Source organism: Aythya ferina (genome assembly GCF_964211825.1).
Source record: "Aythya ferina genome assembly, contig: HAP1_SCAFFOLD_42, whole genome shotgun sequence".
NCBI classification, from domain to species: Eukaryota; Metazoa; Chordata; class Aves; order Anseriformes; family Anatidae; genus Aythya; species Aythya ferina.
The window spans coordinates 490,180-517,392 of NW_028181459.1; the positions used below are offsets into that span (position 1 = coordinate 490,180).

Below are 27,213 nucleotides of genomic sequence, written 5' to 3' on the forward strand. Positions count from 1 at the left end.
ACTTTTCCTACTTGGCTGGACTGAATTTAAGAAGATCTTGCATCTAAGAAAGGGAACAAAAGCTGCTGCCCAGCAGCGTCTGGCTCAGGGAGGAGTGAGAAAGCTCTGTGCAGCCCCCAAGCTCCGTGCAGCAGGAGGCAGGAGGTGCTCCAGGCTCACAGCAGCAGTTCCCCTGCGGCCTGTGCAGGGAGAGGCCCCTGGTGGAGCAGGCTGTCCCCCTGCAGCCCATGGGTCCCCCGTGGAGCAGATCTCCACGCTGCAGCCCCCCTGCGGGTGGAGGAGCCCCCGGTGGAGCAGGTGGCTGTGGCCTGGAGGAGGCCGCGGCCTGTGGAGAGCCCCCGCAGGAGCAGGCCCCGGGCTGGACTGGAACAGGCTGTGCTGAGCCTGCTTTGCCCGTGACGCTCCTTGTGGAGTGATCTCCCTGTCCTTCTGGCAGCCCTTGAGCCCTTGCCAGCCTCTTTTCTCCCCTTGGCGTTGGAGGAGGGGCAGGGAGAGAGCGCTTGTGCTGGAGCTCAGCTGCCCAGCTGAGGAAAACCACCACGGCTCTGTCTTGCCGCTGCTGCAGCACGCTGGTAGCAGCCAGCACCGTCTGTTCTTCGAGCCTCAGCAAGCCCACAGCATCTTCCCAGAAGGGATCCCTTTCCTTCACGCCTAAGCTGGAAACTGCAGAATAGTAAAGAAAAAAACATATATTTACTCTTTTACTTGCAAAAGGAGTAAGGGGGGAAATAGTTTTCAAAAGACTTACTGCCTTTTGTCTTTTTCTAGAATTTAATATTATCCTGTTGGGATGCTTGTAATTGTGCGGTGCTCAGGTATCAGATACCAATTGTACTAACCATCATACAAATACAGAACAAAAATTAAAAAATAAAAAAAAAACAGTCTTTACCCCAAATACTTACAACCTAAATTTTTTTTTTTTTTTCTTAGGCTGCCATTTGTGTGCCATTAATACTCACCATGGCAGTGAACTGAGGATTGTTGTGGCTATTCGGAACAAACTACTTCTCATCACAAAGAAATACAATCCATGCAACAGTTTAACCAGCAGCTCTGTGCCGTCATTACCTGAATCTCCAGTAGATGAGTTCCAGTACATCTGGATATGTGTAATCTAATCACTAATCACTTTTACAGACTGGGCAGCACTCAGCTAGTGGAGGAAAAAGGCAAAGAGCATGCATTTTATCATCTGGAACCTCCAGACAGATGTAAGTGAAAAGCAATACAATGGAGATCCATCATTGATATGCCAAAGAAATATTTCAGACTTCTTAAATTGTCATCTTGTTCTGTATCATGCTTCTCTGCTTAGATTACATCCTTGTAAATTCATGGAGTAATGCAATATTCACACTAAGAGCCTGAAAAAGAGAATAATACTATTATTTATCTCATAGGAAATATGCCTTTCTGACCCTCCAGTGGCTATGACACTGGTGGATGGACCTACTGGAGACAGTGACGATATGATCTGTGTGGCGTATCGGCATCAGTTTGATTTAGTTAATGAAAGTATTGGGGAGTCCTATAGACTGCATCATGTTGAAGCAAACAAAGTAAATTTCTAGCATTTAAACTATTTTCTTGCAGAATTGGTCCATGCTGTGCTGACCTCCTGGGAGCAGCATTTACGGAGATCCTTTACTTTTCACTTTTTTAACTTCTCCTTTAGAGTTCTCTGAGGCATTTTTTCCTTTTGGAATGTGTGATAGTAATCACTCCTAAGAGAGGTAGTTATAAGGTATGACATATTAGGAAAGAGGCTGTGTTTCAAGCTCTGGAATATTGTTGTCAGTATAAATGCAAAGCCATTTTTTCTCCTTCCTTAGTCAATATTTTGATTTTTGTCTTTTCTTCATGGTCTCAGTGTTTTATTCTTTAGGAGGTTGCAGCAAAATAATTTCAGGTTTTGGCCACCATTACCTCATTCAGATTTGCCTATTTGCATGTACTAAAACTGAAATATTTGTGTATATCTTTTAGTTCTAAACTGCTGCCCAGCCAAGTAATACATTATCTGTATTTTACTAACTGGGACATAGGGTTGGGATTTAAGTAAACATCCTGATTTTTGGTAGAGGGTTCAAATGTTTCCTGTTGCTGGGAAGATAATGATCTTCAGCATTTTGAAAATCAAATAATTTCAATAATTTCTTAATATGGATCTGAATGTATAGCTTTAAGCGTAATTAAAAAAAAAAAAAAAAAGAAGAACCTTTTACAGGGTTACTCTTGTGTTCTGTTGACTTCTCTGCTCATAATGGTATAAGGGACATCTCTTTTGATTTGATGCTTCTTGTTGATTTTTTTTTAAATCATCTGTGTTTTTATTCAGATTTGATGATGAAGAGGGTTGGTACTCCTAGCATTGGCAATACAGTGTTAAGATTCTCCACAGCAATGGGAATCTATTTTAATCTGGATTAAGAAGGAAATACAATTAAAGAATGTGGACAGTCAAGAATCGCCCCCCTCTGTTCTCTTCCCCAGTAACCCTTATTTCCTTTGAGAACACAGACAAAGCAGGAAGTTAATTAGATCTGTGCCAGTGATTTTTGTGTTGTTGAAATTGGTTACCAAATTATTTCCACAGGTCACAAAGCAGAAATGTCTTTCAGTTGCTACAAAGGATGGGTCAAAATGTGTTTTGTATAGATATATATAAGCTTCCAGGTCTGTTTAACAGTTCTTGCCTTATATTTGTCTTAAATCAAGAGAACACCTACTTTATTGCACAAAGGAAAGCCATGAAGTTCATGAAGTCAATCTCCAGCCCTGCCCAAGTAGCAAATAGTGTGGTCTAGGAGACATTTGTCTAATCCAGTCTTAAGTATTTCATGAGGGAGGTCTCCTTTTCTGAATGTATATACTACTACTTATGGGTGTCTTGTTTTTCTTTTAATTTAACTGTAAAAGACAAATACAGGATTAAAGTATGAGAATATAAGTAGCCTATGCTATGCAAAAGCCATTTTAGTTTATCCAGCAGTGGTTCTCAGTTTCTAAATTCAGCTTATTCAGTAATTCTTGAAGTACATCCACATCAATCAATGTACCTGTTAGTGGTTTTGATCCAGTAATTGGCACTTTTGATCGTTCTGCCAGTCATGATTTTCAGTCGAGCTTTTTAGATTTCACTTTTTGGAAAGAATTGCTATTTTTAGCATAGCATGTTAATTCAAAGCTACCCTGAAATATCTCAGTTTCCCAAAATTTATATTGTCAAGTAAGTTAGGTATGTTTGTATCATTTTATACTGTAGGTATGTATTTATACTGAAGGTACAAAATTGAATAGGCATTACTGAAACACAGCATTGAATACAAAAGAAATTGATTTCCATCCTATCGGCATCCTGAAAATGAATCACAAAAAAGAAATAGTTTTTTTTTTTTTTTTTTTTTTTTTCTTTTATCTGTAATTGTGCACCAACTGATTTGATTGCTTCTTAGTCAAAACCTGGTCATAGTAACATCAGTATCCTATCTGCCTGATCATTACCCTTTCCTATTATCATTGCAGGTAAATTTTGTTGCAGCTATTGATGTATATGAAGATGGTGAAGCTGGCCTACTATTATGTTATAACTGTAAGTAGTTAGGGAAGACTGGAAATGATAATATCTCAACATGTAATTCTTTCTTCATTGGAGTTTAGATCTGTATTTTAAAGTTTCAGTGTTTCATGGAAAGTATTTCAAAATACTTTTTTTTTTTTCAATTTAAGTGCATATTGGAAGGACTAGAAATGGAAGTACTGTTTTATTGTGGTGTGTGTAATTGGACAGACATTACCATCTTACTCACAAAAGTCCTATTTCTTCAGATCTATCTTATTCTTTGCCTAGTCTCACACTGGGTGTTTCTAGGACATGTACAAATTAGTATTCCACCCCTTTTCTTCTTTCTGCTTTCCCATTCTGTCATTGTGCTTTCTTTCCTTCTGCACACTTCTTTGTGCTGGCACATTTTAAAATTGTAATTCTCTTAATCTCTTTTTATAAAACGGCCTTGGATTTCATATGGGTATGCTCTTCTGTGCTGTACACGTGTAGTTTTGCTTTCAGTCCTCAGGAAAATCAAAGTTACGAGTATGAAACGTCCTTTATGAGGTGATGCTGAAGGACAAAGCACAACTTTCTGTTTCAGATGGCATGTCCTATTTGCCTTTCCAAAGAGAGCATTGATGGAAACAGGATCAATACATCTACGTATTCTAGCATTGGCCGTTAGATTGGTACCCCAGGGAAAAAGTCTCTAAAGTGTATCTTTGTATGCTCTGTGAGGCCTCATTGGTTTCGGTAGTTTAACAAATCCTACCTAGTTCTGGTTCACTCAGTACTGCTTCAGAACTAAAAGGTCTGAGACAGAGCAGTGTGAATTCCCAAACCTGTACTTCTGTGCAGAATCAGTCCTACTCTATTAGGCTCGTCACAGAGCCAAAGCTAACAAAGTTGGTTGATCCTAAGGTCTTAAAGCCTGTTGCACAGGGTTGCAGCAACTTGAATCCCTATTTGTAGGGCCCTGTCACAGGGAAACCTCTTATGGTCTTGTGACAGTTTTACAATTATGAAAGTATCATCATGGAACAAGTATGAAAACACATGATTTGACAGTGTTCTAAGTTTGGATTTCAAACAAGACCTTTTTTTTACACTTGTGGATATAAAGTTAGTTTAAGTTTAAGGACAGCAATTACAGAAAAAAAAAAAAAAGAGATTTTACCTAAAAATAGAGAAGTAGTAGATTCACAAGTTATATGATTAATGAAATCTTGGTATCTGTAGTATGCCATGTGTATTACAATCCTCAAAGAACACAAACTGTGCTAGTATGTGGCTGCTTGAAGGGTAGTTCTTACAGTCAGAGGGGTACAGCTCTGCTTACATCACTTTCAGAAATGTTCTTAACTATTCCTCCATCCATAGACAAAGTAAGGAGCTGATGATTGCTGAAACAGAACAATACTTACTTTGTGAAATCTGACAAGGTATTAAAATGTAGCTCTACTATTTTTATCTTGTAAATGTATTCACAAAGGAAGCACGTTTCCCTTGTGGTCTGTTTAGATATAGAGGGACTTCTGCATAAATGTTTGATATTTATCTGTGTATTATCCACACTTCTGTAAAATCTACCTATAATGTTGGTGTTTGTCATTTGTGCTGTAAGATATTGGAGGTTTCTTTTTTTCCTTTTTTTGTTACAGATGTTTGCCAATATAGAAAGGTGTATGCTTTTAATGGAGGTTCTCCACTCGTCCAGTCATCGGCTTACGACTTTCACTTTAGCTGGAATCAAGTTCCTTATGCTGTTGGTAAGAACATACCTCTTTTACCCTTTTTTCCTTACTGTTTAGGCTTGCACTTGGCTGTTGGTGGAATTGCAGCATGTGTGCTAGGAATATATAAGAATCAATCTAAAATTAAAAATAATTTAACATACATAAATCTATTTTTAATATAATAAAATTTAATAAATATGGGTTAATAAATTCCTATAAATAAGAATTTCTTCATGGAGAGGGTGGTTAACCCTCAGAATGTCAGAATAGTCCTCAGAATGGACTGCCCAAGGAAGTGGTGGAATCCCTATCCCTGGAGAGGTGTTGACATAACACCAAGGTGTTGAAGGATTTTTTGAAACAGCAAAAATCCCATGGCTTGCTGCAGCTGAGCAAACCAAGCTACCAGGGCAACTATGAGAAGTTCCCATGACAGTGTTCCCACATCGCCCAACTGAGGAATTTAGAAAAATATTGTTACCAGTAGCTGGCTTCAAGGATAAGGTCTACATGACTGCTGATCACAAGAGGGGTTGTTTTCTTGCAGGTGGGGTTGTTTTCTTGTAGTTGTTTGTCTGAGTGCTTTTGACCAATAATTTTGTGTGAAACACTATCCACCCCTGTTACGTTCACTATAAAAGTTAGGCTATTTGGGCAATAAAATGGAGCATGATCTGACTCTACTGGTGTCTGTCGTGCTTTCAGCCGTGCTTCCTGCAACACCAAGGGACATAATGATGGAACTTGGTAGGTCAGGTTGATTGTTGGACTTGAAGGTTTTTTCCAACCTAGATGATTCTGTGGTTCTCTAAGCGTGTTGCATTCATGATGCCACTTCAGCTAAGATTCTGCATATGGTATCTTTAATAAGTGGAGCCTTGGGGCCAAGTTTTTCCTCTGATAAACTTTTTTTTTTCCTGTCTCTTTTTTTCTATTTTTTATTTTCCATTCAGTTTATATTCTGCGAGGGATGGAGAGTGAAGTTTTCTTCAGGCTTGTATCTGAATGTCCAACAGTACAGTAGACAAATCTTGTCATAGGAAAGGGAGATACCAGAGTAGGTCAGATCCTCAAGAATTGTTTTCAGGGAGCATCTGAGAAACATTTACATTAATCATTCTTCCTTGCAAAATAATTTTTGTTTCATTGCAGTCTGTGCTTTCCCTTCTATCCTTGCCTTCACTACTGATTCCATTGAGATCCGATTAGTGGTGAGTGGAAACTTAGTCCACACAGCAGTTGTGCCTGAGCTTCAGCTTGTAGCATCAAGGGTAAGACACGAGAAAAGCATGTTTGCCTATTTGTGAGGTGTTGGGACCTAATTCACATAAAGAGTTGCTGAAGCCCAAACCAAACCAAAACTGACACATTTTCTGATTTGCATTAACTGTTAATTTGTGTGTTCTTAGCTTGTAGTGAGTACAGTGAGAATCAGAATTGATCTAACTGTCCTTTATTGCTTGCAGTAATGCAGAGTTGAAGTATTTGATTATTTACAGGGCAAATGCTCTTCTGAACATCACAGAAGTTCTCCCCATTTACAGTGAGATAGCCTTTCCGTGGCCAGCTGTAGTTAACTTAGCAGCAATACAGCAACAGTGGCAATAGAACATAGTGGACAAACATTTAAGCTCTTCTTCAGCAAGTGTTTAAGAAAGTTTTGCTGTACTAATGATGAGTTCTTTGTGATTTCAGTCAGATATTTATTTTAAAGCTACTGCTGCAGTAAGGGGATCATCTCATAGCAGTTCTAAGGAAATGAGTTCAAGTTCTCCTCAAGCACCGACGGCTTATGAAATACCAGAATGTCCTCTTTCTTCTTCAGAAGGTAACATGGTTTCCAGGCTGCTTGAAGCTTTGATTATTATCTTTAGTAAAATGAAATCAATCCGTTAAAAGATTTTGTTTTCATGGCTGAGAGTCTGGAAGATGGAAACCTTATCCAGAGATCTGAAACACCTGGCTGAGCTTTTGCCCCATAGTATCTCTTCTGAATGCACAGCAGCATTGTTTTGAAGAAATCATGTCTGTAGGAGGGGAAGAATTAAGCTTCACTACCTTAATGAGTCTTTGGCAATATGGCCAAGATTATAAAGCAAAAAGAGGTATAAAATTGTGGGAAAACTTTCAGACTTCACATAGGCCATTCCTTTCATTTATGAACAGCTAAACTATCGATAGCTAATTAAACTAATGAAAACTAAAGGCAAGAAGTATTTCTAGTCTCAAAACAGTTAATAAATTTAAAGTTAATAAATGCACAGTAAATTTGGTGTAACATGATCTGTGAACAATCAATCTACAGGGATAAATAATAGAGAAACAAAGGAACACCAACAAGATAATGCAAGATGTATGTAGATCTTGTTCATTTAGATGTATTTAAATCTGCTGCTGCACTGTTGACAGAAGAGGAAAAGAGAAAGGAATCTGAATTTCAGTTTTTAAGACAGGCAATATGCTTTTTCTCAGTAAGCCAAGTTGTCAGTCTGCAAAATGTGGACGTATTTCTTCCTCCTCCTAGCCTATTTATAGTGAAAGATACAGTACAAGGAAGATCTTTGTTACTTGGGTTAAAAAGCACCCCACATAATGTTTATAACTTTTCTGTATAACTTTTCATTGGAAGTATTTAGAACTGATACTGGTATGAAAGTGTAATGTTTGAAAATGTATGAAAGTGTTTTCAGACTATGCCTTAGTCTAGTTAAATGTTAGATGGGTAAAAGCAATCTTATATTGGGTGTACAAATTGGTATTAAAGACTCTATGGGTTTTTAGGATACAATAATATATTAAAAGGTTAACTTTGTATGTACTTTAAATGCGTCCTTCTGATGTGCTTCAAGTGCATCGATGTAGAACTGGTATTTTAAGACAAGCAGAAAGACTGATGTTTGTGTTATGAAAATGTTCCCATAGAATGTGGTATTATCCAGCACTCAGTTCTAACAACCGGGTTTGAGATCACTTTAAGGTAGCTCATTTCAGAAGAAAATCCTGTTTCTACTGCTTTCTAGTACCCTCTGCATTTCTGAGAGAGAGGAAATGTTAACAGTGAAACTAGAACTGAAGATAATGCTATCACTGAGATTTTTCAGGTCAGCATACCAAAAGAAGGGGGTATTTCAGGCACCAACAATACGTGTGGTATTAATGACAGATGCAGAAATTGCTTTGGTAGTAGTGCTCACCTTTCTAATGTTGATTAAATTTGTCTTAGTAATGAGAGATGAGTTATAGAAGTGGATCCACTTTGTCCTCCAAACATATTTGTTTATTTTTTTGCTACAACTTATTTTGTGAAACACCTAGACATGGTGAGGGGGAAGGAGGAAGAGCTCCTTCACTTGGAATAATCAAGTCTGTAGGAGGTGAAGAAAAACTCTCTTAAAAAAGACGACACCAAAGAAAAGCTTGGCTGATAGTCAGTTTCATGAGCAGCCACAGATGTAACACCGCAGTGGGGTTATTTGGGACATTTGCAAAACAACTAGTATCCTGAAAGAGGAACGCATTGAGAAGTGCAATCTCTAGGATGCATCCTATAGGACACACCTGACAAAGAGGCAGAGCTGAATTAATGAGTAGTAACGCTGTTCTTGAACATTTGATTTAGCTTATGCTTTCTAGCCTTCCTTTCAAAAGGGTGAATTTTGCTTGCCATTCTTCCTCCATGAACTCATTCATGGAAGCACGCATTCTTGTATGTACATTCTTGAAAAGAGAGAGATTGCATATATTTCATTTTCCTTTTATCGGTATTGACGGTAGGAATTTGCTGGTTGATCAGTGTTTCAAGTTGTGGTGGACTTAAGGAACCATTGCATCTTCTTTTCTCTTACACTTTCTATGGGAAAAGAAGGTCATAAAGGTTCCAGAAGCTGCCCTGATTCATGTTTATCTATTATCAGAATTGAAGGCAGCACATGTGATCTTGCTTTTGTATTTACGGTTGGATCCACACTGACTATACCAGCTAGACTAGTAAGAGAGTATACTTTTGTCAGAAAATCTTGTTTTACTTGCATTTTAAGAAACTTGGCTTTTAGTTAAGAAACTACTCTTAACAACAGCTTATTTCCAACTGCAAATAGTAGTGTGTCATTTATTTATTTATTTATTTTAAATTTCGGAGTTGTGTATTCCACTCACGTCTATCTTTGTGGAAAAAAAACATTTAGCCGTGGTGGTGGATGCTGTGCTATTTTTGCAGTTGGAATATGCCTTGAACCTAACTTGCCTAACTTTGAAGAACTGATAAGCAAAACCAGTCCGCATCCAAAAGGTTTTCAGACTCTGTTAAGGATCCAGGTATCAGCTGCTAGGCTGGATGGTTCCAGAATTTAAAGTTAACCCTTCTTCCCTTGCCTTTAGTTTGTATCTGTCGTATTTTCACCGTCTTCTAGCAGTGTAGGTTTCACTGTTTTGAGGCTCCTATTATTTATTGCCGCAGCACCATGTGATGGGAAACTCTGCTAGTGAACTGAAAGGGTTGCTTACTGGAACTGTAGAGTCTAGATAGAGTTCACAAGCAGTCTTCCTGTCACATTGCTGCTTAGCCGGGCGGCGGAGGGGGAAGGCGCTCCGCGGGCGGGGCCGGGGCCGGGGCCGCGGCCGGGGCCTGCTCCGCGCCCGTCCCGCGCCGTCGCCCCGCGGCTGCTGGGGTTCGCCGGGCTCGGGGCGGCGGCAGGATGTCCTCGCCCTGCCATACCTCTGCTGTGCTGGTGGTCTTCGTGGCACTTGCTGTTGGTGTGGGGACTGAGCCATCGAAAGAGCAGAGCTGCGATGTGGTCGGTGATGAGAGCAGCGAGTCACAAATGGAAAAAGCCCTGCTGAAGAAACTGGAACCCCTTGTTACAAGTTGCCCCCTTAATTAATTTTCAGAGAGCATTGCATTAATAATAGAAAGGAATTTATTGAGTAAGCAACAGCAAGCAAAACAGCGCTGGGCGGCCGGGGAGTCTCGGCTCCACCAACGGCGCGCACCTCACCCCCGCCAGGGTCCCTTTTTATATCTTGGTAATTCCGGGATTACGCAGCACATCCTGGTATATTCTGCGACTGCGCGCACTGTTGCTGGGGGGCCGTCTCTGTCCCTCTGGTGGTCGTGAAGATGAAGGCCGTAGTCTTCCTCCGCGTTGTGGTTCAACTTCTTTTTTTTATTTGGTCATGTTGGCCCAGCGTGAGACAGGAAGGCAGGATGTTGATACACTAGTTTAACAACTTATCAGGAGATGGTTACATGAACTTTGCAGCAGTGTCTTTGAACAAAAGAGGCAACTGAGATGCAGAAGGAGAGAAGGGGAGGGGGTTCTCTTTTTTGTTACATTAAGCAAAAGAATTTTCATAGTGTCTAGCCAAGTATTATACATCTTACTTCAGCAGGGAGCTTTTGCAACTCCTGCTCCTCAAACGGAACTCCTTGTTTTATAATACAAAAGACAATGAACAAACATTTATTGTGTATTACAATCCCTCCTTTTTCTTTTAGTTACTCATTTTGTTCATTGAATCTCTGCTATACCTGGCTACTAAGAACTAATGTTTCCTTGATTCCTTTGTTGGTACTTATTGGCTCGTATTTGGCATGTATGAGCATTAGATGTGCCGCTTCTAAACATCCCTTTACAATCGCAATCAATTTATTAAAAATACATGGTCCAAAAGTTAGTAGTGCTATTATTAATAACAACAAAGGTCCTGCTATTGTTGATAATAAAGTAGTAAGCCAAGGTGAATAATTAAACCAAGATTCGTACCAGCTCTGTTGGGCTTCATTCTCCCGTTTCCTTTTTTCCAACCCTTCCCTGGGTCTTGCCATTGTATCTCTTACCATTCCAGTGTGATCAGCATACAGAGCATTCCTCTTTCAGGGCTGCAAACAGCCCGTCCTGTTGAAAAATACCAAATCTAATCCCCTACGATTTTGTAACACTACCTCTGAAAGTGACCTGATAGATTTTCCAGAGCCGAGATGGATTGTTCAATTTGGGTCAGGTCCTCGTCCACAGCAACGCGTAAGGAAGTAAATTCTTGATTTTGTTTAACCAATGAGGCTACTCTGGTCCCCACTCCAGCTCCTCCCAGGATTATTAGGGTGGCCAAAGTTAGAGCCATGAATGGTTCCCGTCTTTCCAGATGATAACTTGCCACTGTGTGCTGGGTATACATACAATCCTCAGGGTGGTATAGAATCCTTGGTATAATTATCACCTGTATACAAAAATCACGAGACGCATTAAAGAGTTTTAGTGATAGACAAAAAGTTACGCCCACTCACGAACAAACCCACCTAGCGTTGTTGGCTGGGATTAGCCACTCGGTTGATTGTTTTCCATTCTCCATGGTATTACATAGGTGACACTTCCCACTAGGAACCGTGCCCACACACCTACCACCTCCAGTGACTTGTGTTAGTGTTACCCTTATGTCTTTTCCCCAACTGCAATGTAGAGGGCTGTTCTTGTTTGTGTGGGTGGGCTCCCCAGGATCCCCAATAGCATCATAATATGAAGGCCTTATACTAAAGCATAATCAACAGTGTTTTGTTACATTTGGGCTTGTTTTGTTTAATAATTGGTAGCTGGCATTCATGACCCCCCCATATGTTATTCTCAACTATGTTATCATTCTCAGCTTTACCTGAGCTTGTAGGGTTGCCGAGGGTTGGCACTGTAGTATTTTCCACAGGCTTGATTCCCTGGACATTTTCTGACAATACCTCATTTGTTCCTACTGCCTGGGGCCTATCAGCATCCTCCTTTTTATTAGTATGAGTCCTCCCCTATCTGTTCTGTGTTCGTAAAATCTGACATTTTCCTAGTACCCAGCTAGTATCGTCCAAGTTTGTTATATTTATATATAGAACCTTGCAAATTTCTTTATTTCCGTGGAAGGTTCCTGTATACCCTATACCATGCCCTTGCCACCTGTAACGGGGATCCACTTGTCAATTATAATCTTGCGGCCCATATCCACTTGTAAGAATTTATTCTGACCAGCCCCGAGTGTCCAGTCCGTAGCAATGGTTTCAGACCCCCAGTATGCACAATAATACACGTTCGGGTAATTACAGTACCCCTTTCCTGGGTTAGAACTTGGGCAGAAATGAAATCCTGATAGGTTAAAGCATGGCTGCACTGACGCCAGGTCACATAATGTGATGCGGAAACTGGGAGCACCCGCTGTCGTTGTTTGCTGGATGATGAATTGATCCTCCCATCTGATTAAGCTCCATTTAAAAGGCTGGTGGGGATGCGCAGACCCATAGCTGACCAAAACGATGATACTGACTCCCATGTATCGTAGGAGGTGGTCGGAGCCCATCTAAATTGTCGGCCCCTCCGTCCCCCACCGTTTTCACTTCTCTGCCTCGCTTGTCAGTTCGGTTGCAGCGAACTACAAGGTATCGGTTCTTCTTGGCAGCAGCAGTGTTCTTCAGGGGAACCTACCAGGGAGCCTTCGAAACAGGGCCTCCTCCCCTTCCCACGATACACAGATAATACACAATACTTATCGAGTCCGTCTTAGTGTCAGCTTCAAGTCGTCAGGGCCTGGAGCTGCCTCCCATTTACCTTCCCGGACTGGTCCTTTCACACGGCTGGCATGCGTCCATCCTTTCTGCGCAGTTCGAATAGCTGTTTCTGTGGTAAGCAAAACAACATAGGGGCCTTCCCCATAGTGGTGTTAAAAAAGTCTCTTTCCAAGTCTTAATTAGAATTGAGGGTGATCAAGTGGCAATTCCGAGTCATATAGTATTTCAAAAGGAGAAATTCCTACATCAGTTCTGGGCTGCATCCATATGTTTAACAGTGCAAGGGGTAAGCATTTTACCCAAAAAGCCTAAGTTTCCAGCACAAGTTTTGTTAGTTGTTTCTTAATTTCACCATTCATTCGCTCTACCTTTCCAGAAGAGGAGGGGTGCCAAGGGCTGTGAAAATCCCACTCAATCTCTAAGGCCTGCTTTAATCCTTGCAGTAAAACTTTACACCCATTCAGTCACGTGGTCAATTAGGACAAACAAGTAACTCAGTAAAGTCTACCTGTATACTTTGGAAAGGTCAAAGCCCTGGCTCCCGTCCCCCTCTAGATAGGTTACAGAAGACCATTTTATTTACCCTTTGACATAAAGAGGATGCACAGATGCATCCTCTGCATCTGTGCTTCCCTAAAGTATATATTCCTACACAGACATGCTTTCTTAGAACAACATCACACATTGCTTGCACCTCCCAATGACTCTTCTGATGTAAAACAGTTAATATTTGCCTCATTATCACTTTATTCAGCATTTCTCTCCCATCAGGGAGTATCGATTTTCCTTAAAATGATCCACATATTTGTAACAATAATACCTCCTTGGGAGGTTGTAATTGCTCCAAAATCTTTTTTAGAATTTACCCAAATAGATAGGTGGCCCTGTAAACCCCTGAGGTAAAATTGTCCACCTATATTGTTGCTTCCACCCCCATTTCATTTCAGGTCTTTCCAGTCAGAGGTGAATATACATGTACGTTTGCTCTCAGGGCCAGAGAGCACTCCATTAATAACACTGTTATTCCAGTCTAACAATTTACTAGTTGAATGCCCAATTTAGTCATCAAAGCCCTTCCCAACAAGTTAGTCTCTGCCTTGGGTACATACAATAATTGCCCCGTGATCATTTTATCCCCTAGTCTCAGCTTGGTATCCCTCAAAAGTGGCACTATTATCCCAGTCCCTTCTACCCCCATCACATTTAGGGTTTCATTAGTTAATTTAATCCCTGATACTTTACAAGTCAGTAATGACTTAGCTGCCCCAGTGTATTGGGTTTGATGGCAAGGTTCGGGGGGTGTGTGAGTGGTGTGGGGGTGGGAAACTGCAGTGGCAGCCCCCGTGAAAAACAAAACAAAACAAAAACAGAAACCTCCCCGTGGTAGATAAGGGACAATTTCATCTGGCCCTAAAGGGGCCCACTGCTGCCCAGAGCCAAGCCATAGCAACACAGTCCGTGCCTCTGTGAGAGCACATCCACGAAAACAAACAAACAAACAAAGAAACAAACAAAAACCTGCTGCTCAACAGCGGCTAGGAGAGCGAGAAACCCCCTCGCAGACACCAAAGTCAGTGCAGAAGGAGGGGGAGGAGGCGCTCCAGGCGCTGGAGCCGAAGCCCCCCTGCGGCCGCTGGAGAGGCCCCTGGTGGAGCAGGCTGTTCCCCCCTCCCCGATGCTTGGGAAACTGAACAAACACCACAGCAAATATGCAAATATACCAAAACTTCTAGACTGTTACTTAGATAATACCTACATCACCTTTCCCTGCTCATTCAACTTCGAATACCTTTAACACTTTCCACAAACCTTTTAACACTTCCTTTATCTTTCTCTAGCCTTTACTTTTCTAATGCCGACATCAAAGGCTCAGTCAGGGGCCAACTTAATTCCATACCTTTTCCCTCCAAGATGCTGAAACAACATCAATATACAACATTTCATCCTGTTTTCCTTCTTTCCACAAAAACAACATTGACTGTAATATGGTGTTATAATTAGTAGTTCCATTTAGGGGCCACTCCGCTCCATCCTCTAGTTTATAAAGTGGCCACCACTGATTACAATATTTGATAAGGGTTCTTTTACTCTCTGTACCCTCTCACCCCACTATATCCCTCCAATGTGTTAGTATACATCCTAGGAGGCTTTTCCTCGGGATTTCTTTGCTTTGAACTTTTCCTATTGTAATCTACAGTGGTTAATATTCCACCGTTTTCCTAGAAGCTCTTTACTAGTCAATCCCAATCCCTCCAAAATCCATAATATACAGATACACAAGTAAAATCAAACCACTGTAAATTAACTGCCTGTAGACAATTACACTGGGGACATTTAAACCTGATGAGCCGATAATATGCCTGGGCAAATTTTGTTCCCTTAGACATACACCTCAATGGCAGTTATATTTACATATTAACATATTAACATATGTATAAAAGAACACTTTAACAAAAATGCCCGGGCTTTTATATATACAATATACAATGTGCAGTTATTATTCCAGTTAGAATTATTCCTCAGCAGCTGCAAACATTATGCCAGTTGCCATTAAAGCTCGCTTACCCTCCTCCTGTCTCTTTCTTAAAATCTCAGACGTCCCTGGAGTTAATGGGGACTGCCACATATTCCTAGTCACTGGTCCCTGAGTGCTAGAATCAGAGTTGTTATTGGCATCCCCCTGGGGTTGCAGATTAAGAAGCCCGGGAGTCGGAGGGGCTGCAGGTGGGGGTGGTGGAATATAGGGAGGCAGTGGGGCTGGGATCTCTAATTCTCGTTTTTTCTTGTGCCTCCCATCCCCTCCTTTTTCTTTTAGAGGATATAAATTGGCTCGAGTTTCCGAGCTGATCCACAAATGTGCATATTCACTTTCTTCCAAACTAAAAGGTTCTTTTGAGTTTACATAAATATTTAGGGCCTGGCAAACCCAATCTTCAAAGGACCCAAATAGAGGCCAGTAAAGGTGGTCTCCTCAAATCTGTTTACCACCCCAAACTTCAACAAAATAATGTATCATTTTTACTTTATTCCTTCCCCGCCTAAAAGGGGAATCCTGCCAATTTTTAATAATTAATCCCGGGGTAACCTAACATCAGACGTTACCCCGCCCATGGGACCAGAAGGCTTACTCTTCTTCTGTCCCATCTTCTGGAGCGCCTTCACACACACACACAAATCGCTTCCCCCTTTTCGTGGCCCAGTCCCTCGCGGGATGTGGGAACCGCACTACCGAGGGGTCCGCACTCGCTTCGTCCGCAATTGGACGTCTCACAGCGACACGCTCCAGGATACCCAACCCCAACCGAACGGATCACCGGCCTATACTTACTCACTCCTGAGTCTTCGTTCGGTCTTCGTGCACAAAGATTACTAGGGGTTGCCGGCTTTATTTGCTTGCTGCCGAATTTAGGGTTCGTCGGTGAAGGATTTGAATGAAAGCAGTCCTAGCGAAGGCCGCTGAAATCAGCGGGGCGCCCCCTCCGAAGGTCTTTCAATCAGATTGCCTTCATCCGAGTCACGGCACCAAATTTGTTATAAGTTGCCCCCTTAAATAATTTTCAGAGAGCATTGCATTAATAATAGAAAGGAATTTATTGAGTAAGCAACAGCAAGCAAAACAGTGCTGGGCGGCCGGGGAGTCTCAGCTCCGCCAACGGCGCGCACCTCACCCCCGCCAGGGTCCCTTTTTATATCTTGGTAATTCCGGGATTACGCAGCACATCCTGGTGTATTCTGCGACTGCGCGCACTGTTGCTAGGGGGTCGTCTCTGTCCCTCTGGTGGTCGTGAAGATGAAGGCCGTAGTCTTCCTCCGCGTTGTGGCTCAACTTCTTTCTTTATTTGGTCATGTTGGCCCAGCGTGAGACAGGAAGGCAAGATGTTGATACACTAGTTTAACAACTTATCAGGAGATGGTTACATGAACTTTGCAGCAGTGTTTTTTTAACAAAAGAGGCTACTGAGATGCAGAAGGGGAGAAGGGGAGGGGGTTCTCTATTTTGTTACATTAAGCAAAAGAATTTTCATAGTGTCTAGCCAAGCATTATACAGCTCCTTACTTCAGCAGGGAGTTTTCACAACTCCCGTTCCTCAAACAGAACTCCTTGTTTTTATAACACAAAAGACAATGAACAAACATTTATTGTGTATTACAGTGCACAACAACCTTGCTCAAGTTTTTGTTTCTACTGCTTACTTCATCATAACCTCTAGTTCAGGGACATGTGAAACAGCGCAAAGCCACCTGCAAACTCCTTCCCCACAATTCCCCCTTTTTTATTTTCAGCCAACTCATGCCCCTGGCTTGGTGATGCTGGCTCAGGGCCCTCCCTTGTTCTCAGCTCCTCTTGATGCGTGGGTAAGACTCCACAACCATAGGGCTGTCAAGTAGTTATACTTTATTGCGGTGTACCATGCCCACTAGGAATAGCTTCCCTCAAAAATTCTACCTAATCCAGATACTCTTCTGGCAACTATATCTGATGAAGATTCAGTTTCTTCAGTATTGGTTCTACAGATATACAGAAGACTTCTTCTGTGTACCATTGGAAACCAACAGTCAGACCACACTTCTTGGAAGTAGTCCAGGAGACAGCCAAAGCACTAGAAGCTAAATGGGTTTTATATACCACACAGAGACCACAGGCAAGTGGACAGATAGAAAGGATGGACCAAACATTAAAAAAGGCGGTTGACCAAAAGGTGAAATGGCCAGAGGCCTTGCCAATAGCCTGCTGAGGATTAGAATAGCCCCTAGAGTGTCCTGGCACTCTAGGATGGCACAGCCGGGATGGGGGGACCGGGTGCTCAGGGAGAGGCTGGGCATTGGTCAGCAGGTTGTGAGCAATTGCATTGTGCATCACTTGTTTAATATATATTATTATTATTATTACTATTATTATCATTATCATTATCATTATCATTATCATCATCATTATTATTCTGTCCTAATAAACTGATTCTATCTCAACCCACAGGCTTCATTTTCCTGATTTTCTTCCCCATCCCAAAGAGGGAGGGGAGAAGGTGCACGAATGGCTGTGTGGTGTTTAGCTGCCAACCAGGTTAAACCATGACACAGCTTGATGGCTGAAATGTTTTCACATATCTCATAGCTCACTCTGGTATAGAAATCATGTGGTTAATCTCTTCTTCTTCAGCCTCCAGTAGGGCCTGTTGTAAGAGGTGGAGCGTGTGCATGGTCTGTCACAGGGTTGGAGCAGCTGCTGGGTCTGTTACTAGAGTTGGAGTGTCTGTAGGGACTGTCACAGGTTTTGAAGTTTCTGTAGGGGCTGTCACGAGGGCTGGTGTAACTGTGGGGCCCATGTCAGGAGTTGTTGTGGCTGCAGGGCCTGTCACAGGAGTTGTTGTGGCTGCAGGGCCTGTCACAGGGGTTGGAGTGCCTTCATGGACTATCACAGGAGTTGGAGTGCCTGCAGGATATCTCACAGGGATTGGAGTGACTGCAGGGGCTGTGACAGTAAGTTGGAGTGTCTGCAGGGTGTGTAATAGGTGTTGAAGTGGCTGCAGGGTTCGTCTTTGTGGATGTAGAGCCTTTCAGAGGAGTTGGAATAGCTGCAGGGCCCCTTGCAGGTGTTGGAGGGGCTGCAGGGCTTGTCACGGGAGTTGGAGTAGCCACAGGGACTATCACAGGTGTTGGAGAGGCTGCAGGGCCAGTCACAGGCGTTGGAGTGGCTGCAGGATCTCTCACAGGTTTTGGAGTGGTGTTGATTGAGACTTGGTAAACATAGGCCAAGACCAAGCATGTTCCAGCGATTTGTGTCTCTTTGGAAATGCCAGGGTGATGACACACCTTTTTCAAGCATTTCAACAGTTTTTTTAGGATTCTGCGCTTGCTTAGGGGTGAAGTTCCAAAGCACTGGAGGTGACCACAGCTCTAGGTGTCTGCCCATATTCTCCCACACTTCCTGCTATTCCTAACTCTCTTGCCTGGGGACAGATCCCTTAATGACATTCTTAAGCACTTGTTTAAACAAAAGCTGAAACACATTCACTTGACATCACAATATGAACATGCTGGTTTGACCATCCCAAGTATATTCAAAGCTTTGCAGAGCTATTGTAACTAGCCTGGAGGAGAAGGGGGAGGTGATGGAGAAAGGGGGAGTGAAGAAGTGATGGCCATTGTTGTTCCCTTCCCACCACTGCCCACCCCAATTGACTCCCTGAGGAGGAAAGGTCAAGAGTGTAATTCTGAATAGCTTCCGATATATGGTTCCCAAGGTATGGAGGTGATGGCAATGCCCGGTACAAGTATGAGATTAGTCTCATGACCAATAATTTTATCCTATTATAAGTCAGTGTTATCCAATACAGCAAAAGAATAACCTTAAACCCACACCCAGAAATGGTAAACAACATGACAGGGAACACATACATTTAATAATGTGCTATACAACACTATTCTGAAAACAAGCAAAACAGACCCAACATCAAAAAAATCAACATTGTGATAAGCAACTCTTACATTGATGTAATGCTGATAACAATTTTCTTTTAATATGCTCTGTCATCTCAAACTGTGTGCCATATGCTAGGCACCAAAAAGACTGAAATGGTTTAACCCAGAAGGCATCTCAGAAGTGAAGTGCTGTTCACCCCTTCTCCACAGATAGTGGGATGGAGTAGAGAATTAGGAGGGGAAAAAAAAGGTCAACCTCATGGGTTGAGATTTAATAGGACAGTTTGATAGGACACAAAAGGAAAATGATAATAATGATAATTATAGCAACATATTATTTTTATGGATTTATTTATTATTATATACATTATTGTTTGTAGTAGTAGCGGTTCTACTGTTAACAACTTACATGGAGAAGACTGAGGTACTAAACAAGTTCTTTGCCTCGGTCTTCACTGCCAGTCTGTCTTCCCAAGTCTTTAATCCCTGAACCCGTAGATGGAGGCTGGGGGAGCAAAGTCCCACCGACTGTATGCAAAGAGCACATTCAAGATCACCTGACGAAACTAAACATGTACAAGTCTATGGGGAATGATGACATGCGTCCCAGGGTACTGAAGGACTTGGCTGTTGTGGCTGATTGCCAAGCCTCTCTCCATTATATCTGAAAAGTCCTGTGTCCTGGTTTCAGTTAGAACAGAATTAATTTTCTTCCTAGTAGCTGGTGGAATGCTGTGTTTTGGCTTAGGATGAGAAGAGTGCTGATAACACCCCGATGTTTTAATTGTTGCAGAGCAGTGCTTATACCAAGCCAAGGACATCTCAGCCTTTTGCTCTGTCCTGCCAACAGGCAGGCTGGGGGTGCAGTAAGAGCTGGGAGGGGACAGACCCAGAACAGCTGACCCAAAGTGGCCAAAGGGGTATTCCATACCATCTGATGTCATGCTAAACAATATATAGGGGTGGCTAGCCGAGGGGAGGGGGCTGGGACTGCTCGATTAGGCTGGGCATCGGTCAGCGGGTGGTGAGCAATTGCATTGTGCATCACTTGTTTGTACATATTATTATTATTTTCCTATTATCACCATTGTATTATTATTATTATTATTGTTATTATTACTTTTGTTATTATTATTTTCCTGTCTTATTAAACTGTCTTTATCTCAACTCACAGGCTTCACTTTCCTATTTCTCTCCCCCGTCCCAGAGAGGGAGGGGGAGGGTGAGCGAACGGCTGCGTGGTATTTAGCTGCCGGCCGGGTTAAACCACGACAGTCCTGGCAGTCGGGTGAAGTCCCTAGTGACTGGAAGAAGGAAAATATCACTCCCATTTCTAAAAAGTTTAGGAGACAGGACGCAAGGAATTACAGAATGGTGAACCTCATCTCTGTGCCTGGCAAGGTCATGGAAAAGATCCTCCTGGAATCAATGTCAAGGCACATGCAAGACGAAGAGGTGATCCAAGACAGCCAGCATGCCTTCACCAAAGGGTAAATTGTGCCTGACCAATCTGGTGGTTTTCTACACTGGAGTGACCACATCAGACGACAACGGAAGACCAACCAATGTCATCTACTTGGACTTCTGAAAGGCCTTTGACATGGTCCCACATGATATCCTAGTCTCCAAACTGGAGAGATACACATTTGATGGGTGGACCATTCAGTGGATAAGGAGTTGGCTTGAAGGACACACGCAGAGAGTGGTGGTCAATGGTTCTATGTCCAAGTGGAGGCTGGTAATGAGTGGTGTACCTCAGGGGTCTGTCCTTGGACCGGTACTGTTTAATATCTTTATCAATGACATAGACAGTGGGATCGAGTGCACCCTCAGCAAGTGTGCAGATGACGCCAAGGTGAGTGGTGTAGTTGATGCAACAGAGGAAGGGATGGCATCCAAAGGATACTGGAGAACTTTGAAATTTAGGCCCATGTGAACCTAAGGAGGTTCAACAAGTCCAAGTGCAAGGTGCTGCACCTGGACCGGGGATATCCCAGACATGGATAGGCTGGGAGAAGAACTCGCTGAGAGCAGCCCTGCAGAGAAGGACTTGGGGCTTCTGCTGGATGAAAAGCTCGACATGAGCAGGCAATGTGCACTTGTAGCCCAGAAGGCCAACTGTATCGTAGGCTGCATCAAGAGAGGAGTGGGCAGCAGGTGGAGGCAGGTGATTGTCCCCCTCTGCTCTGCCCTTCTGAGGCCCCACTTGGAGTCCTGCGTCCAGGTCTGGGGTCCCCAGCACAAGAAGGATGTGGATCTGTGAGAAGGGGTCCAGAGGAGGGTCACGAAGTTGATCACAGGGCTGGAGCACCTCTCCTATGAAGAAAGGCTGAGAGAACTGGGGCTGTTCAGCCTGGAGAGCAGAAGGCTCCAGGATGACCTCTTTGTGGCCTTTCAGTACTTATGAAAGGGGGCTCATAAATGAGATGGAGAGTGACTCTTTGCTCAAGGACCTCACAGTCCCTGCCATGCCCCATGAGGACAAACAGCTGAAGTTAGGGGTTGAAGAGGAGATGTGCTGTGTATATGTTGGAGGCCTTTGGGGGTTAGGTGTTCATTTTAACATCTAGGGATAAGAGGTCACCTTCTAGGGCTAATGGAATGGAAAGACCTTTGAGGGAGGGATTGGTGTTCTGCTCAAGGTGCCTGCTCAAGGTGTCAGATAAGGGCAAACTTTGTGGGTTAGACTTTTGTTTAGTTCCTGGTTGAGGGCTAGGGTTAAAGCTGGCGTTTTAATGATTGATTAGGCATAATCATACTTCTGTTCATGCTTCTAGTAAAAAATGGGTTTGACATCTGCCTTTTCTGAGCCCCAAGGAGTGTCGTTGATCGATTTGTCCTTTCCAAGGTCTTTGAGATAGGTCTTATGACTATGTCAGCAGCTCAACCAGCACCTTTCTGTCATGGTTTAGCCCGGCCGGCAGCTAAACACCACGCAGCCGTTCGCTCGCCCTCCCCCCTCCCTCTCTGGGATGGGGGAGAGAAATAGGAAAGTGAAGCCTGTGAGTTGAGATAGAGTCAGTTTATTAAGACAAGAAAATAATAATAATAACAATAATGATGATAATAGTACTACTAGTAATAATGTGTGCAAAACAAGTGATGCACAATACAATTGCTCACCACCCGCTGACCGATGCCCAGCCTAACCCCGAGCAGTCCGGCCCCCTCCCCCCGACTAGACACCCCTATATATTGTTTAGCATGATGTCAGATGGTATGGAATACCCCTTTGGCCACTTTGGGTCAGCTGTTCTGGGTCTGTCCCCTCCCAGCTCTTGCTTCACCCTCAGCCTGCCCGCTGGCAGGACAGAGCGAGAAGCTGAAACGTCCTTGGCTTGGTGTAAGCACTGCTCTGTGACAATTAAAACATCAGCATGTTATCAGCACTCTTCTCATCCTAAGCCAAAAGGTAGCATTCTACCAGCTACTAGGAAGAAAATTAACTCTGTCCTAACTGAAACTAGGACATCTATCCACCCCTTATTCCATACCATTGATGTCATGCTAAGGTTACACTCTTTCCCATACATTCTAATTAATCACCATTTTCATCTAGGGTAGATAGTAATCATGGTAGTGATGACATACAGTATTATATAATAATTAACATGATACAATTCAACTCATGGGCTATTCTCACCCAGTGTTATAAATGGCTCAGGATTCAAATTAGGATTAAATAAAAAAATAGGATTTATTAAAAGAATATAAAGGAATAGAGGTAAGCAAACAGCGCTGGGTGCACCGGGAGTCTCCGCTCCACCAGGATGCACACCAGTTACATCAAGCAGCTGATTTTTATGCTCCTAGACTAATACATATTCATTTCTACTTCTAAAAAAAATAGATTATTATAATTAGCTTCCGGGGTCCAGTCCCTCCTACTGGAGCATGCGCATCAGTCTCCTCTGGGGGTCTCTAGGGGTCTTTCATGCTGAAGGCTCGTAGTCTTCCTCTCCTCTTTGTACTCACTTGGCACCATACCAAGTTTATAGAACATTTTCTGCAGGTCTTGTCTCCCAGCCGTCCTTCAGCTTCTTTTTCCTTCTTCTTAATCTCTCGGCCCCCCTAACCAGATACCAAAGATCCGCATAGTATCCCATAACAGTCACTAGTTGTTATCAGTTGTTCTGAAACTCCCAGACATCAAACACAAACAGCTTTCTTATTGACGCTTCACGAGTAATTAAAACATTCTTCCCCAGCCATTCACAGACACATCTATAGCAGTGTTAAGTTAATCTCGAAGAAGACAAAAAAAAAAGGCTGTAACTGTTAGAAATAGAAGTCCGGAATAACAAAAGCAAACAGGTTCATAAATTTGAGGAGTATTTTCTGAAGACTTGATAAATTGACTAGAATGAGGGGGAGACTGGGACACACTGCATCTGTGGTTCAAGAATTAAATTGCCAGTGCAGGACCCAGAGGCAGACAGGATTGTTCTTTATTGACACGAATTGTTAAAACATTTCTAACACTTCTAAACTCCATCTCCCCTTTCTTCAGTGAGGATCAGTCAGTGATGACTTCAGTCTGCTTCAGACACCACACCCCAGGAGAGACCCTGCTGCCTTCAGGAGCTGTCAGCCCTGAGGCCTTGGGGACACCTCGAGGGAGCCCAATGGCACAGAGCAAGCAATGCCATGGTTGGGTGCTGTGCTGCTGAGCTGGGCTGGGCTCCTGGGCCCCAGGGGAGCTCCTGGCAAGCGGGCAGTGCTGCAGAGAGACAGCTCTGCCCAGGAACAGCTCCTCTGTACAGCACAGCAGCACCAGGGGCTCTGACTGAAGGTGGCACGGGGAGACGAGAGAAGGAGAGAGGGCTTGGAGGCAGTGAGGAGTGCAACAACAGAGGGCAGCATGTGGCAGGACAGATCTGCAGACTCTTGACACTGTGAGTCTCTGGCAGCATGGAAATGGAGGTGCAGTTGCCAAAGGGACCTTCTAGAGCTGGCACATCAGATGGCTGATAGCATCTGTCAGGATGGGTCTTATTCTACCTGTAATGTGGACTAGGAGATGCTTTAGAGAATGGCATGTATGAGGGACCAAGGCTTGGTTTAGCTAAAGAGGTAGGGTTTTTTTGGTTCTGTGCTTTCAGATTCCTTGAGTGGAGGAGAGGCAGGTTTCATGGCAATGGATTTTCAGGATTTTACAGGAGACTGAGACTCCTAGAGTGCTGACTGCACAGAGAGATCAATATGACAGTGACAAACTTGATAAAGTCCTTTAAGCCACCTCAGCTAGAAGACTGCACCAGCATCATGTGTGTGGTCTCAGTACTTACTGGAGCTTCTGTTTAGGAGCTGCAACACCTGTGATGCCCATGGGAGGTGCCCTGTACTCAGAGTCCTCTGCAGGGCAGAGCTGAGCACACAGTTTGTGGGATGGGGTCTGTGAGCGTGGAGAGGGAGGAGATGTGGGGACACAGAACCAGCTCCCAGCAGGGACACGGGCAGGCGGTGAGAGGGAGCTGCTGCCAGAAATGCTGTGCGAGGGAGGGCTCAGCCACCTCCCTGCCATCCCCTGCAGGGCAGGTGCCTTCCCTGGGACACCCCCTGCTCTCCTCTCCCAACAGCACAGCCTCTGCCCTCAAGCCCCCTGTGTGTCCAGCAGGAGCTGCCTCCTCTGCAGGCAGAGCTGCAGCACAGGAGGGTCTGCTGAGTGTCCGTCTGTCCCTCCCTGGCCTTGCCTCCCCTGGCAGCAGCACGCTGGCATTCCTCCTGGATTCTCCACCTGGCCGTGCTGCTGCTGGTCTTGTTCCCAGGCTGGCTGGGGATGGGGGCTTCAGATGCGCATGGAGTGAGCCCTTGGTGTGCTTGGGGGAAGGGGAGTACTGGGACAGGGTGAGGGGTCTGGAGATGGGCACTTTGAGCCTGGATTCTTCTGCCCTCAGCAGTGTTCGGGTTCTTCTCAGGTGAACCTCTGAGTGCAGTTGTCCTGCAACACAGATCAGCTGAAACCACAGAGAGGATCCACAGTATTTCACGTGCAATGAAGGAGAAATGCGCAGGATTTCTGCCTTAGAGACTCTCCACAGGAGTGGTGGGTAAGTTAGAAGAAAATATACAAGTCCACCTATGTTCTTTACCTATTGGTGTAGGACAGGATTGACTCCTGCATTGCCCACAGTAGAGTCCTCTGCTCCAAAGGACAGTCTCAGGCAGCATCAATCCAAATGCAGGAAAGGGATCTGCCAAATGTCTTCCTGGAAGTGAGCTAGCATGTTGGGAGGCTTAAATAAGAAATTAAAATCCTTTTCCTCAGATAATTCTACTGTTAATAATCACCTTCTTTCATTTCCTTGGGCAGGACCCCATGCCCACAAAGAGCAAATGCCCAACAGCAGCTCAGTGAGCGGGTTCCTCCTGCTGGCGTTCGCAGACACGCGGGAGCTGCAGCTGCTGCACTTCGGGCTCTTCCTGGGCATCTACCTGGCTGCCCTCCTGGGCAACGGCCTCATCCTCAGTGCTGTAGCCTGTGACCACCGCCTCCACACCCCCATGTATTTCTTCCTCTTCAACCTCGCCCTCCTCGACCTGGGCTGCATCTCCTCCACTCTCCCCAAAGCCATGGCCAATGCCCTCTGGGATACCAGGGCCATCTCCTACGCAGGATGTGCTGCCCAACTCTTTTTTGTTGCTTTCTTCTTTGAAGCTGAGATTTCCCTCCTCACCATCATGGCCTACGACCGCTACATTGCCATCTGCAAGCCCCTGCACTACGGGAGCCTCCTGGGCAGCAGAGCTTGTGCCCAGATGGCAGCAGCTGCCTGGGGCAGTGGCTTTCTCCATGGTGTCCTGCACACGGCCAATACATTTTCCCTGCCCCTCTGCCAAGGCAATGCTGTGGACCAGTTCTTCTGTGAAATTCCCAAGATGCTGAAGCTGTCCTGTTCAGATGCCTACGTCAGGGAAGTTGGAGTACTTGTTTTTAGTGTTTTTTTAGGTTTTTGTTATTTTCTTTTCATCATGTTGTCCTATGTGCAGATCTTCAGGGCAGCGCTGAGGATGCCCTCTTCTCAGGGCCAGCACAAAGCCTTTTCCACATGTCTCCCTCACCTGGCTGTCGTCTCCCTGTTTGTCAGCACTAGCATGTTTGCCTACCTGAAGCCCCCCTCCATCTCCTTCCCATCCCTGGACCTGGTGGTGTCAGTTCTGTACTCGGTTGTACCTCCAGCAGTGAACCCCCTCATCTATAGCATGAGGAACCAGGACCTCAAGGAGGCAGTGAAGAAACTCTTTGGATACATGCTTTTTTGGAATCAGTAATGTGCACTTGAGTTCCAGGGCTATTTCAGAAACGGATAGGAAAATATTGTTTATTATTTGTCTTTATTAATACTTTCTCCAAGTTGTGGTTTTCGTTTAAATAAAGTTATTCTTAACATTCTGACTGTTATTTTTTCTAACTTACTCTGACCCAATGGTCTCATGTACTTATAAAACTGGGCTTCACATGTACATAAATACAATAGTCAGGAGAAATTCATTGTTATCAGCTGCTGTCTCTTCTCATCTCCTCTGCAGCTGGGGAAGCAGCCCCAGCATGCAGGAGGGGTTCAGGGCCAAGAGCCCAGCTGCCACATGGAAGAGCAGCCCTGGTGGCCCCTCACTGCCCCCTGGGCTCTGCCTCTCTGCTGCCTTCAGGTCGGGGCTGCTGCTTCCCTGGAGCCATGGCCATGGCCAGCAGCAGGATGTGGCCTTTTCACTGCTGCTCCCTTTTGGCTTCCACATTGTTCCCTTGTACTATGAGGAATTGGACTATGCCTTTAGATCTCATTTCTCTTGCTGACGTTCTTGTTGTCTGTACAGGAGCATCTCTTCCTCTGCAAAGCTCTTCCAAAGCTGGTGTAAGGAATATAACAAAGGAGCTGCTGCCTGAACGGGCGTGTTGCATTTCTGGGCATGTTGTGGTTTAACGCGGCCAGCAGCTAAGCACCACACAGCCGTTCGTTCTTACTTCA

At 44.0% G+C, this 27,213-nt stretch overlaps 3 protein-coding genes across 6 annotated transcripts in view; all 3 read left to right on the forward strand.

Moving 5' to 3' along the window:
* Positions 1–27,213, forward strand: part of LOC311428313 (uncharacterized protein) — a 290,619-nt gene that overhangs the window by 120,317 nt on the left and 143,089 nt on the right. The window lies entirely within an intron of this gene.
* Positions 1,173–7,245, forward strand: LOC311428319 (GTPase-activating Rap/Ran-GAP domain-like protein 3). The gene is made up of 5 exons (XM_084539840.1): positions 1,173–1,562; positions 3,529–3,595; positions 5,215–5,322; positions 6,442–6,560; positions 6,985–7,245. Exons 1-5 carry the CDS (start codon positions 1,434–1,436, stop codon positions 7,183–7,185), a joined length of 624 nt encoding a protein of 207 aa, XP_084395966.1. The 5' UTR covers positions 1,173–1,433; the 3' UTR covers positions 7,186–7,245.
* LOC311428315 (olfactory receptor 14C36-like) lies at positions 18,239–26,639 on the forward strand. Of its 4 annotated transcripts, XM_084539836.1 has the most exons (3): positions 20,227–20,300; positions 25,165–25,296; positions 25,560–26,639. In XM_084539836.1, exon 3 carries the CDS (start codon positions 25,583–25,585, stop codon positions 26,516–26,518), a length of 936 nt encoding a protein of 311 aa, XP_084395962.1. In that variant the 5' UTR covers positions 20,227–20,300; positions 25,165–25,296; positions 25,560–25,582; the 3' UTR covers positions 26,519–26,639. The 4 variants fall into 4 exon arrangements, with proteins under 4 accessions (XP_084395959.1, XP_084395962.1, XP_084395961.1 ...); XM_084539833.1 differs by lacking the exon at positions 20,227–20,300 and adding an exon at positions 18,239–18,304 and having other exon boundaries at positions 25,165–26,639; XM_084539835.1 differs by having other exon boundaries at positions 20,228–20,300; positions 25,165–26,639.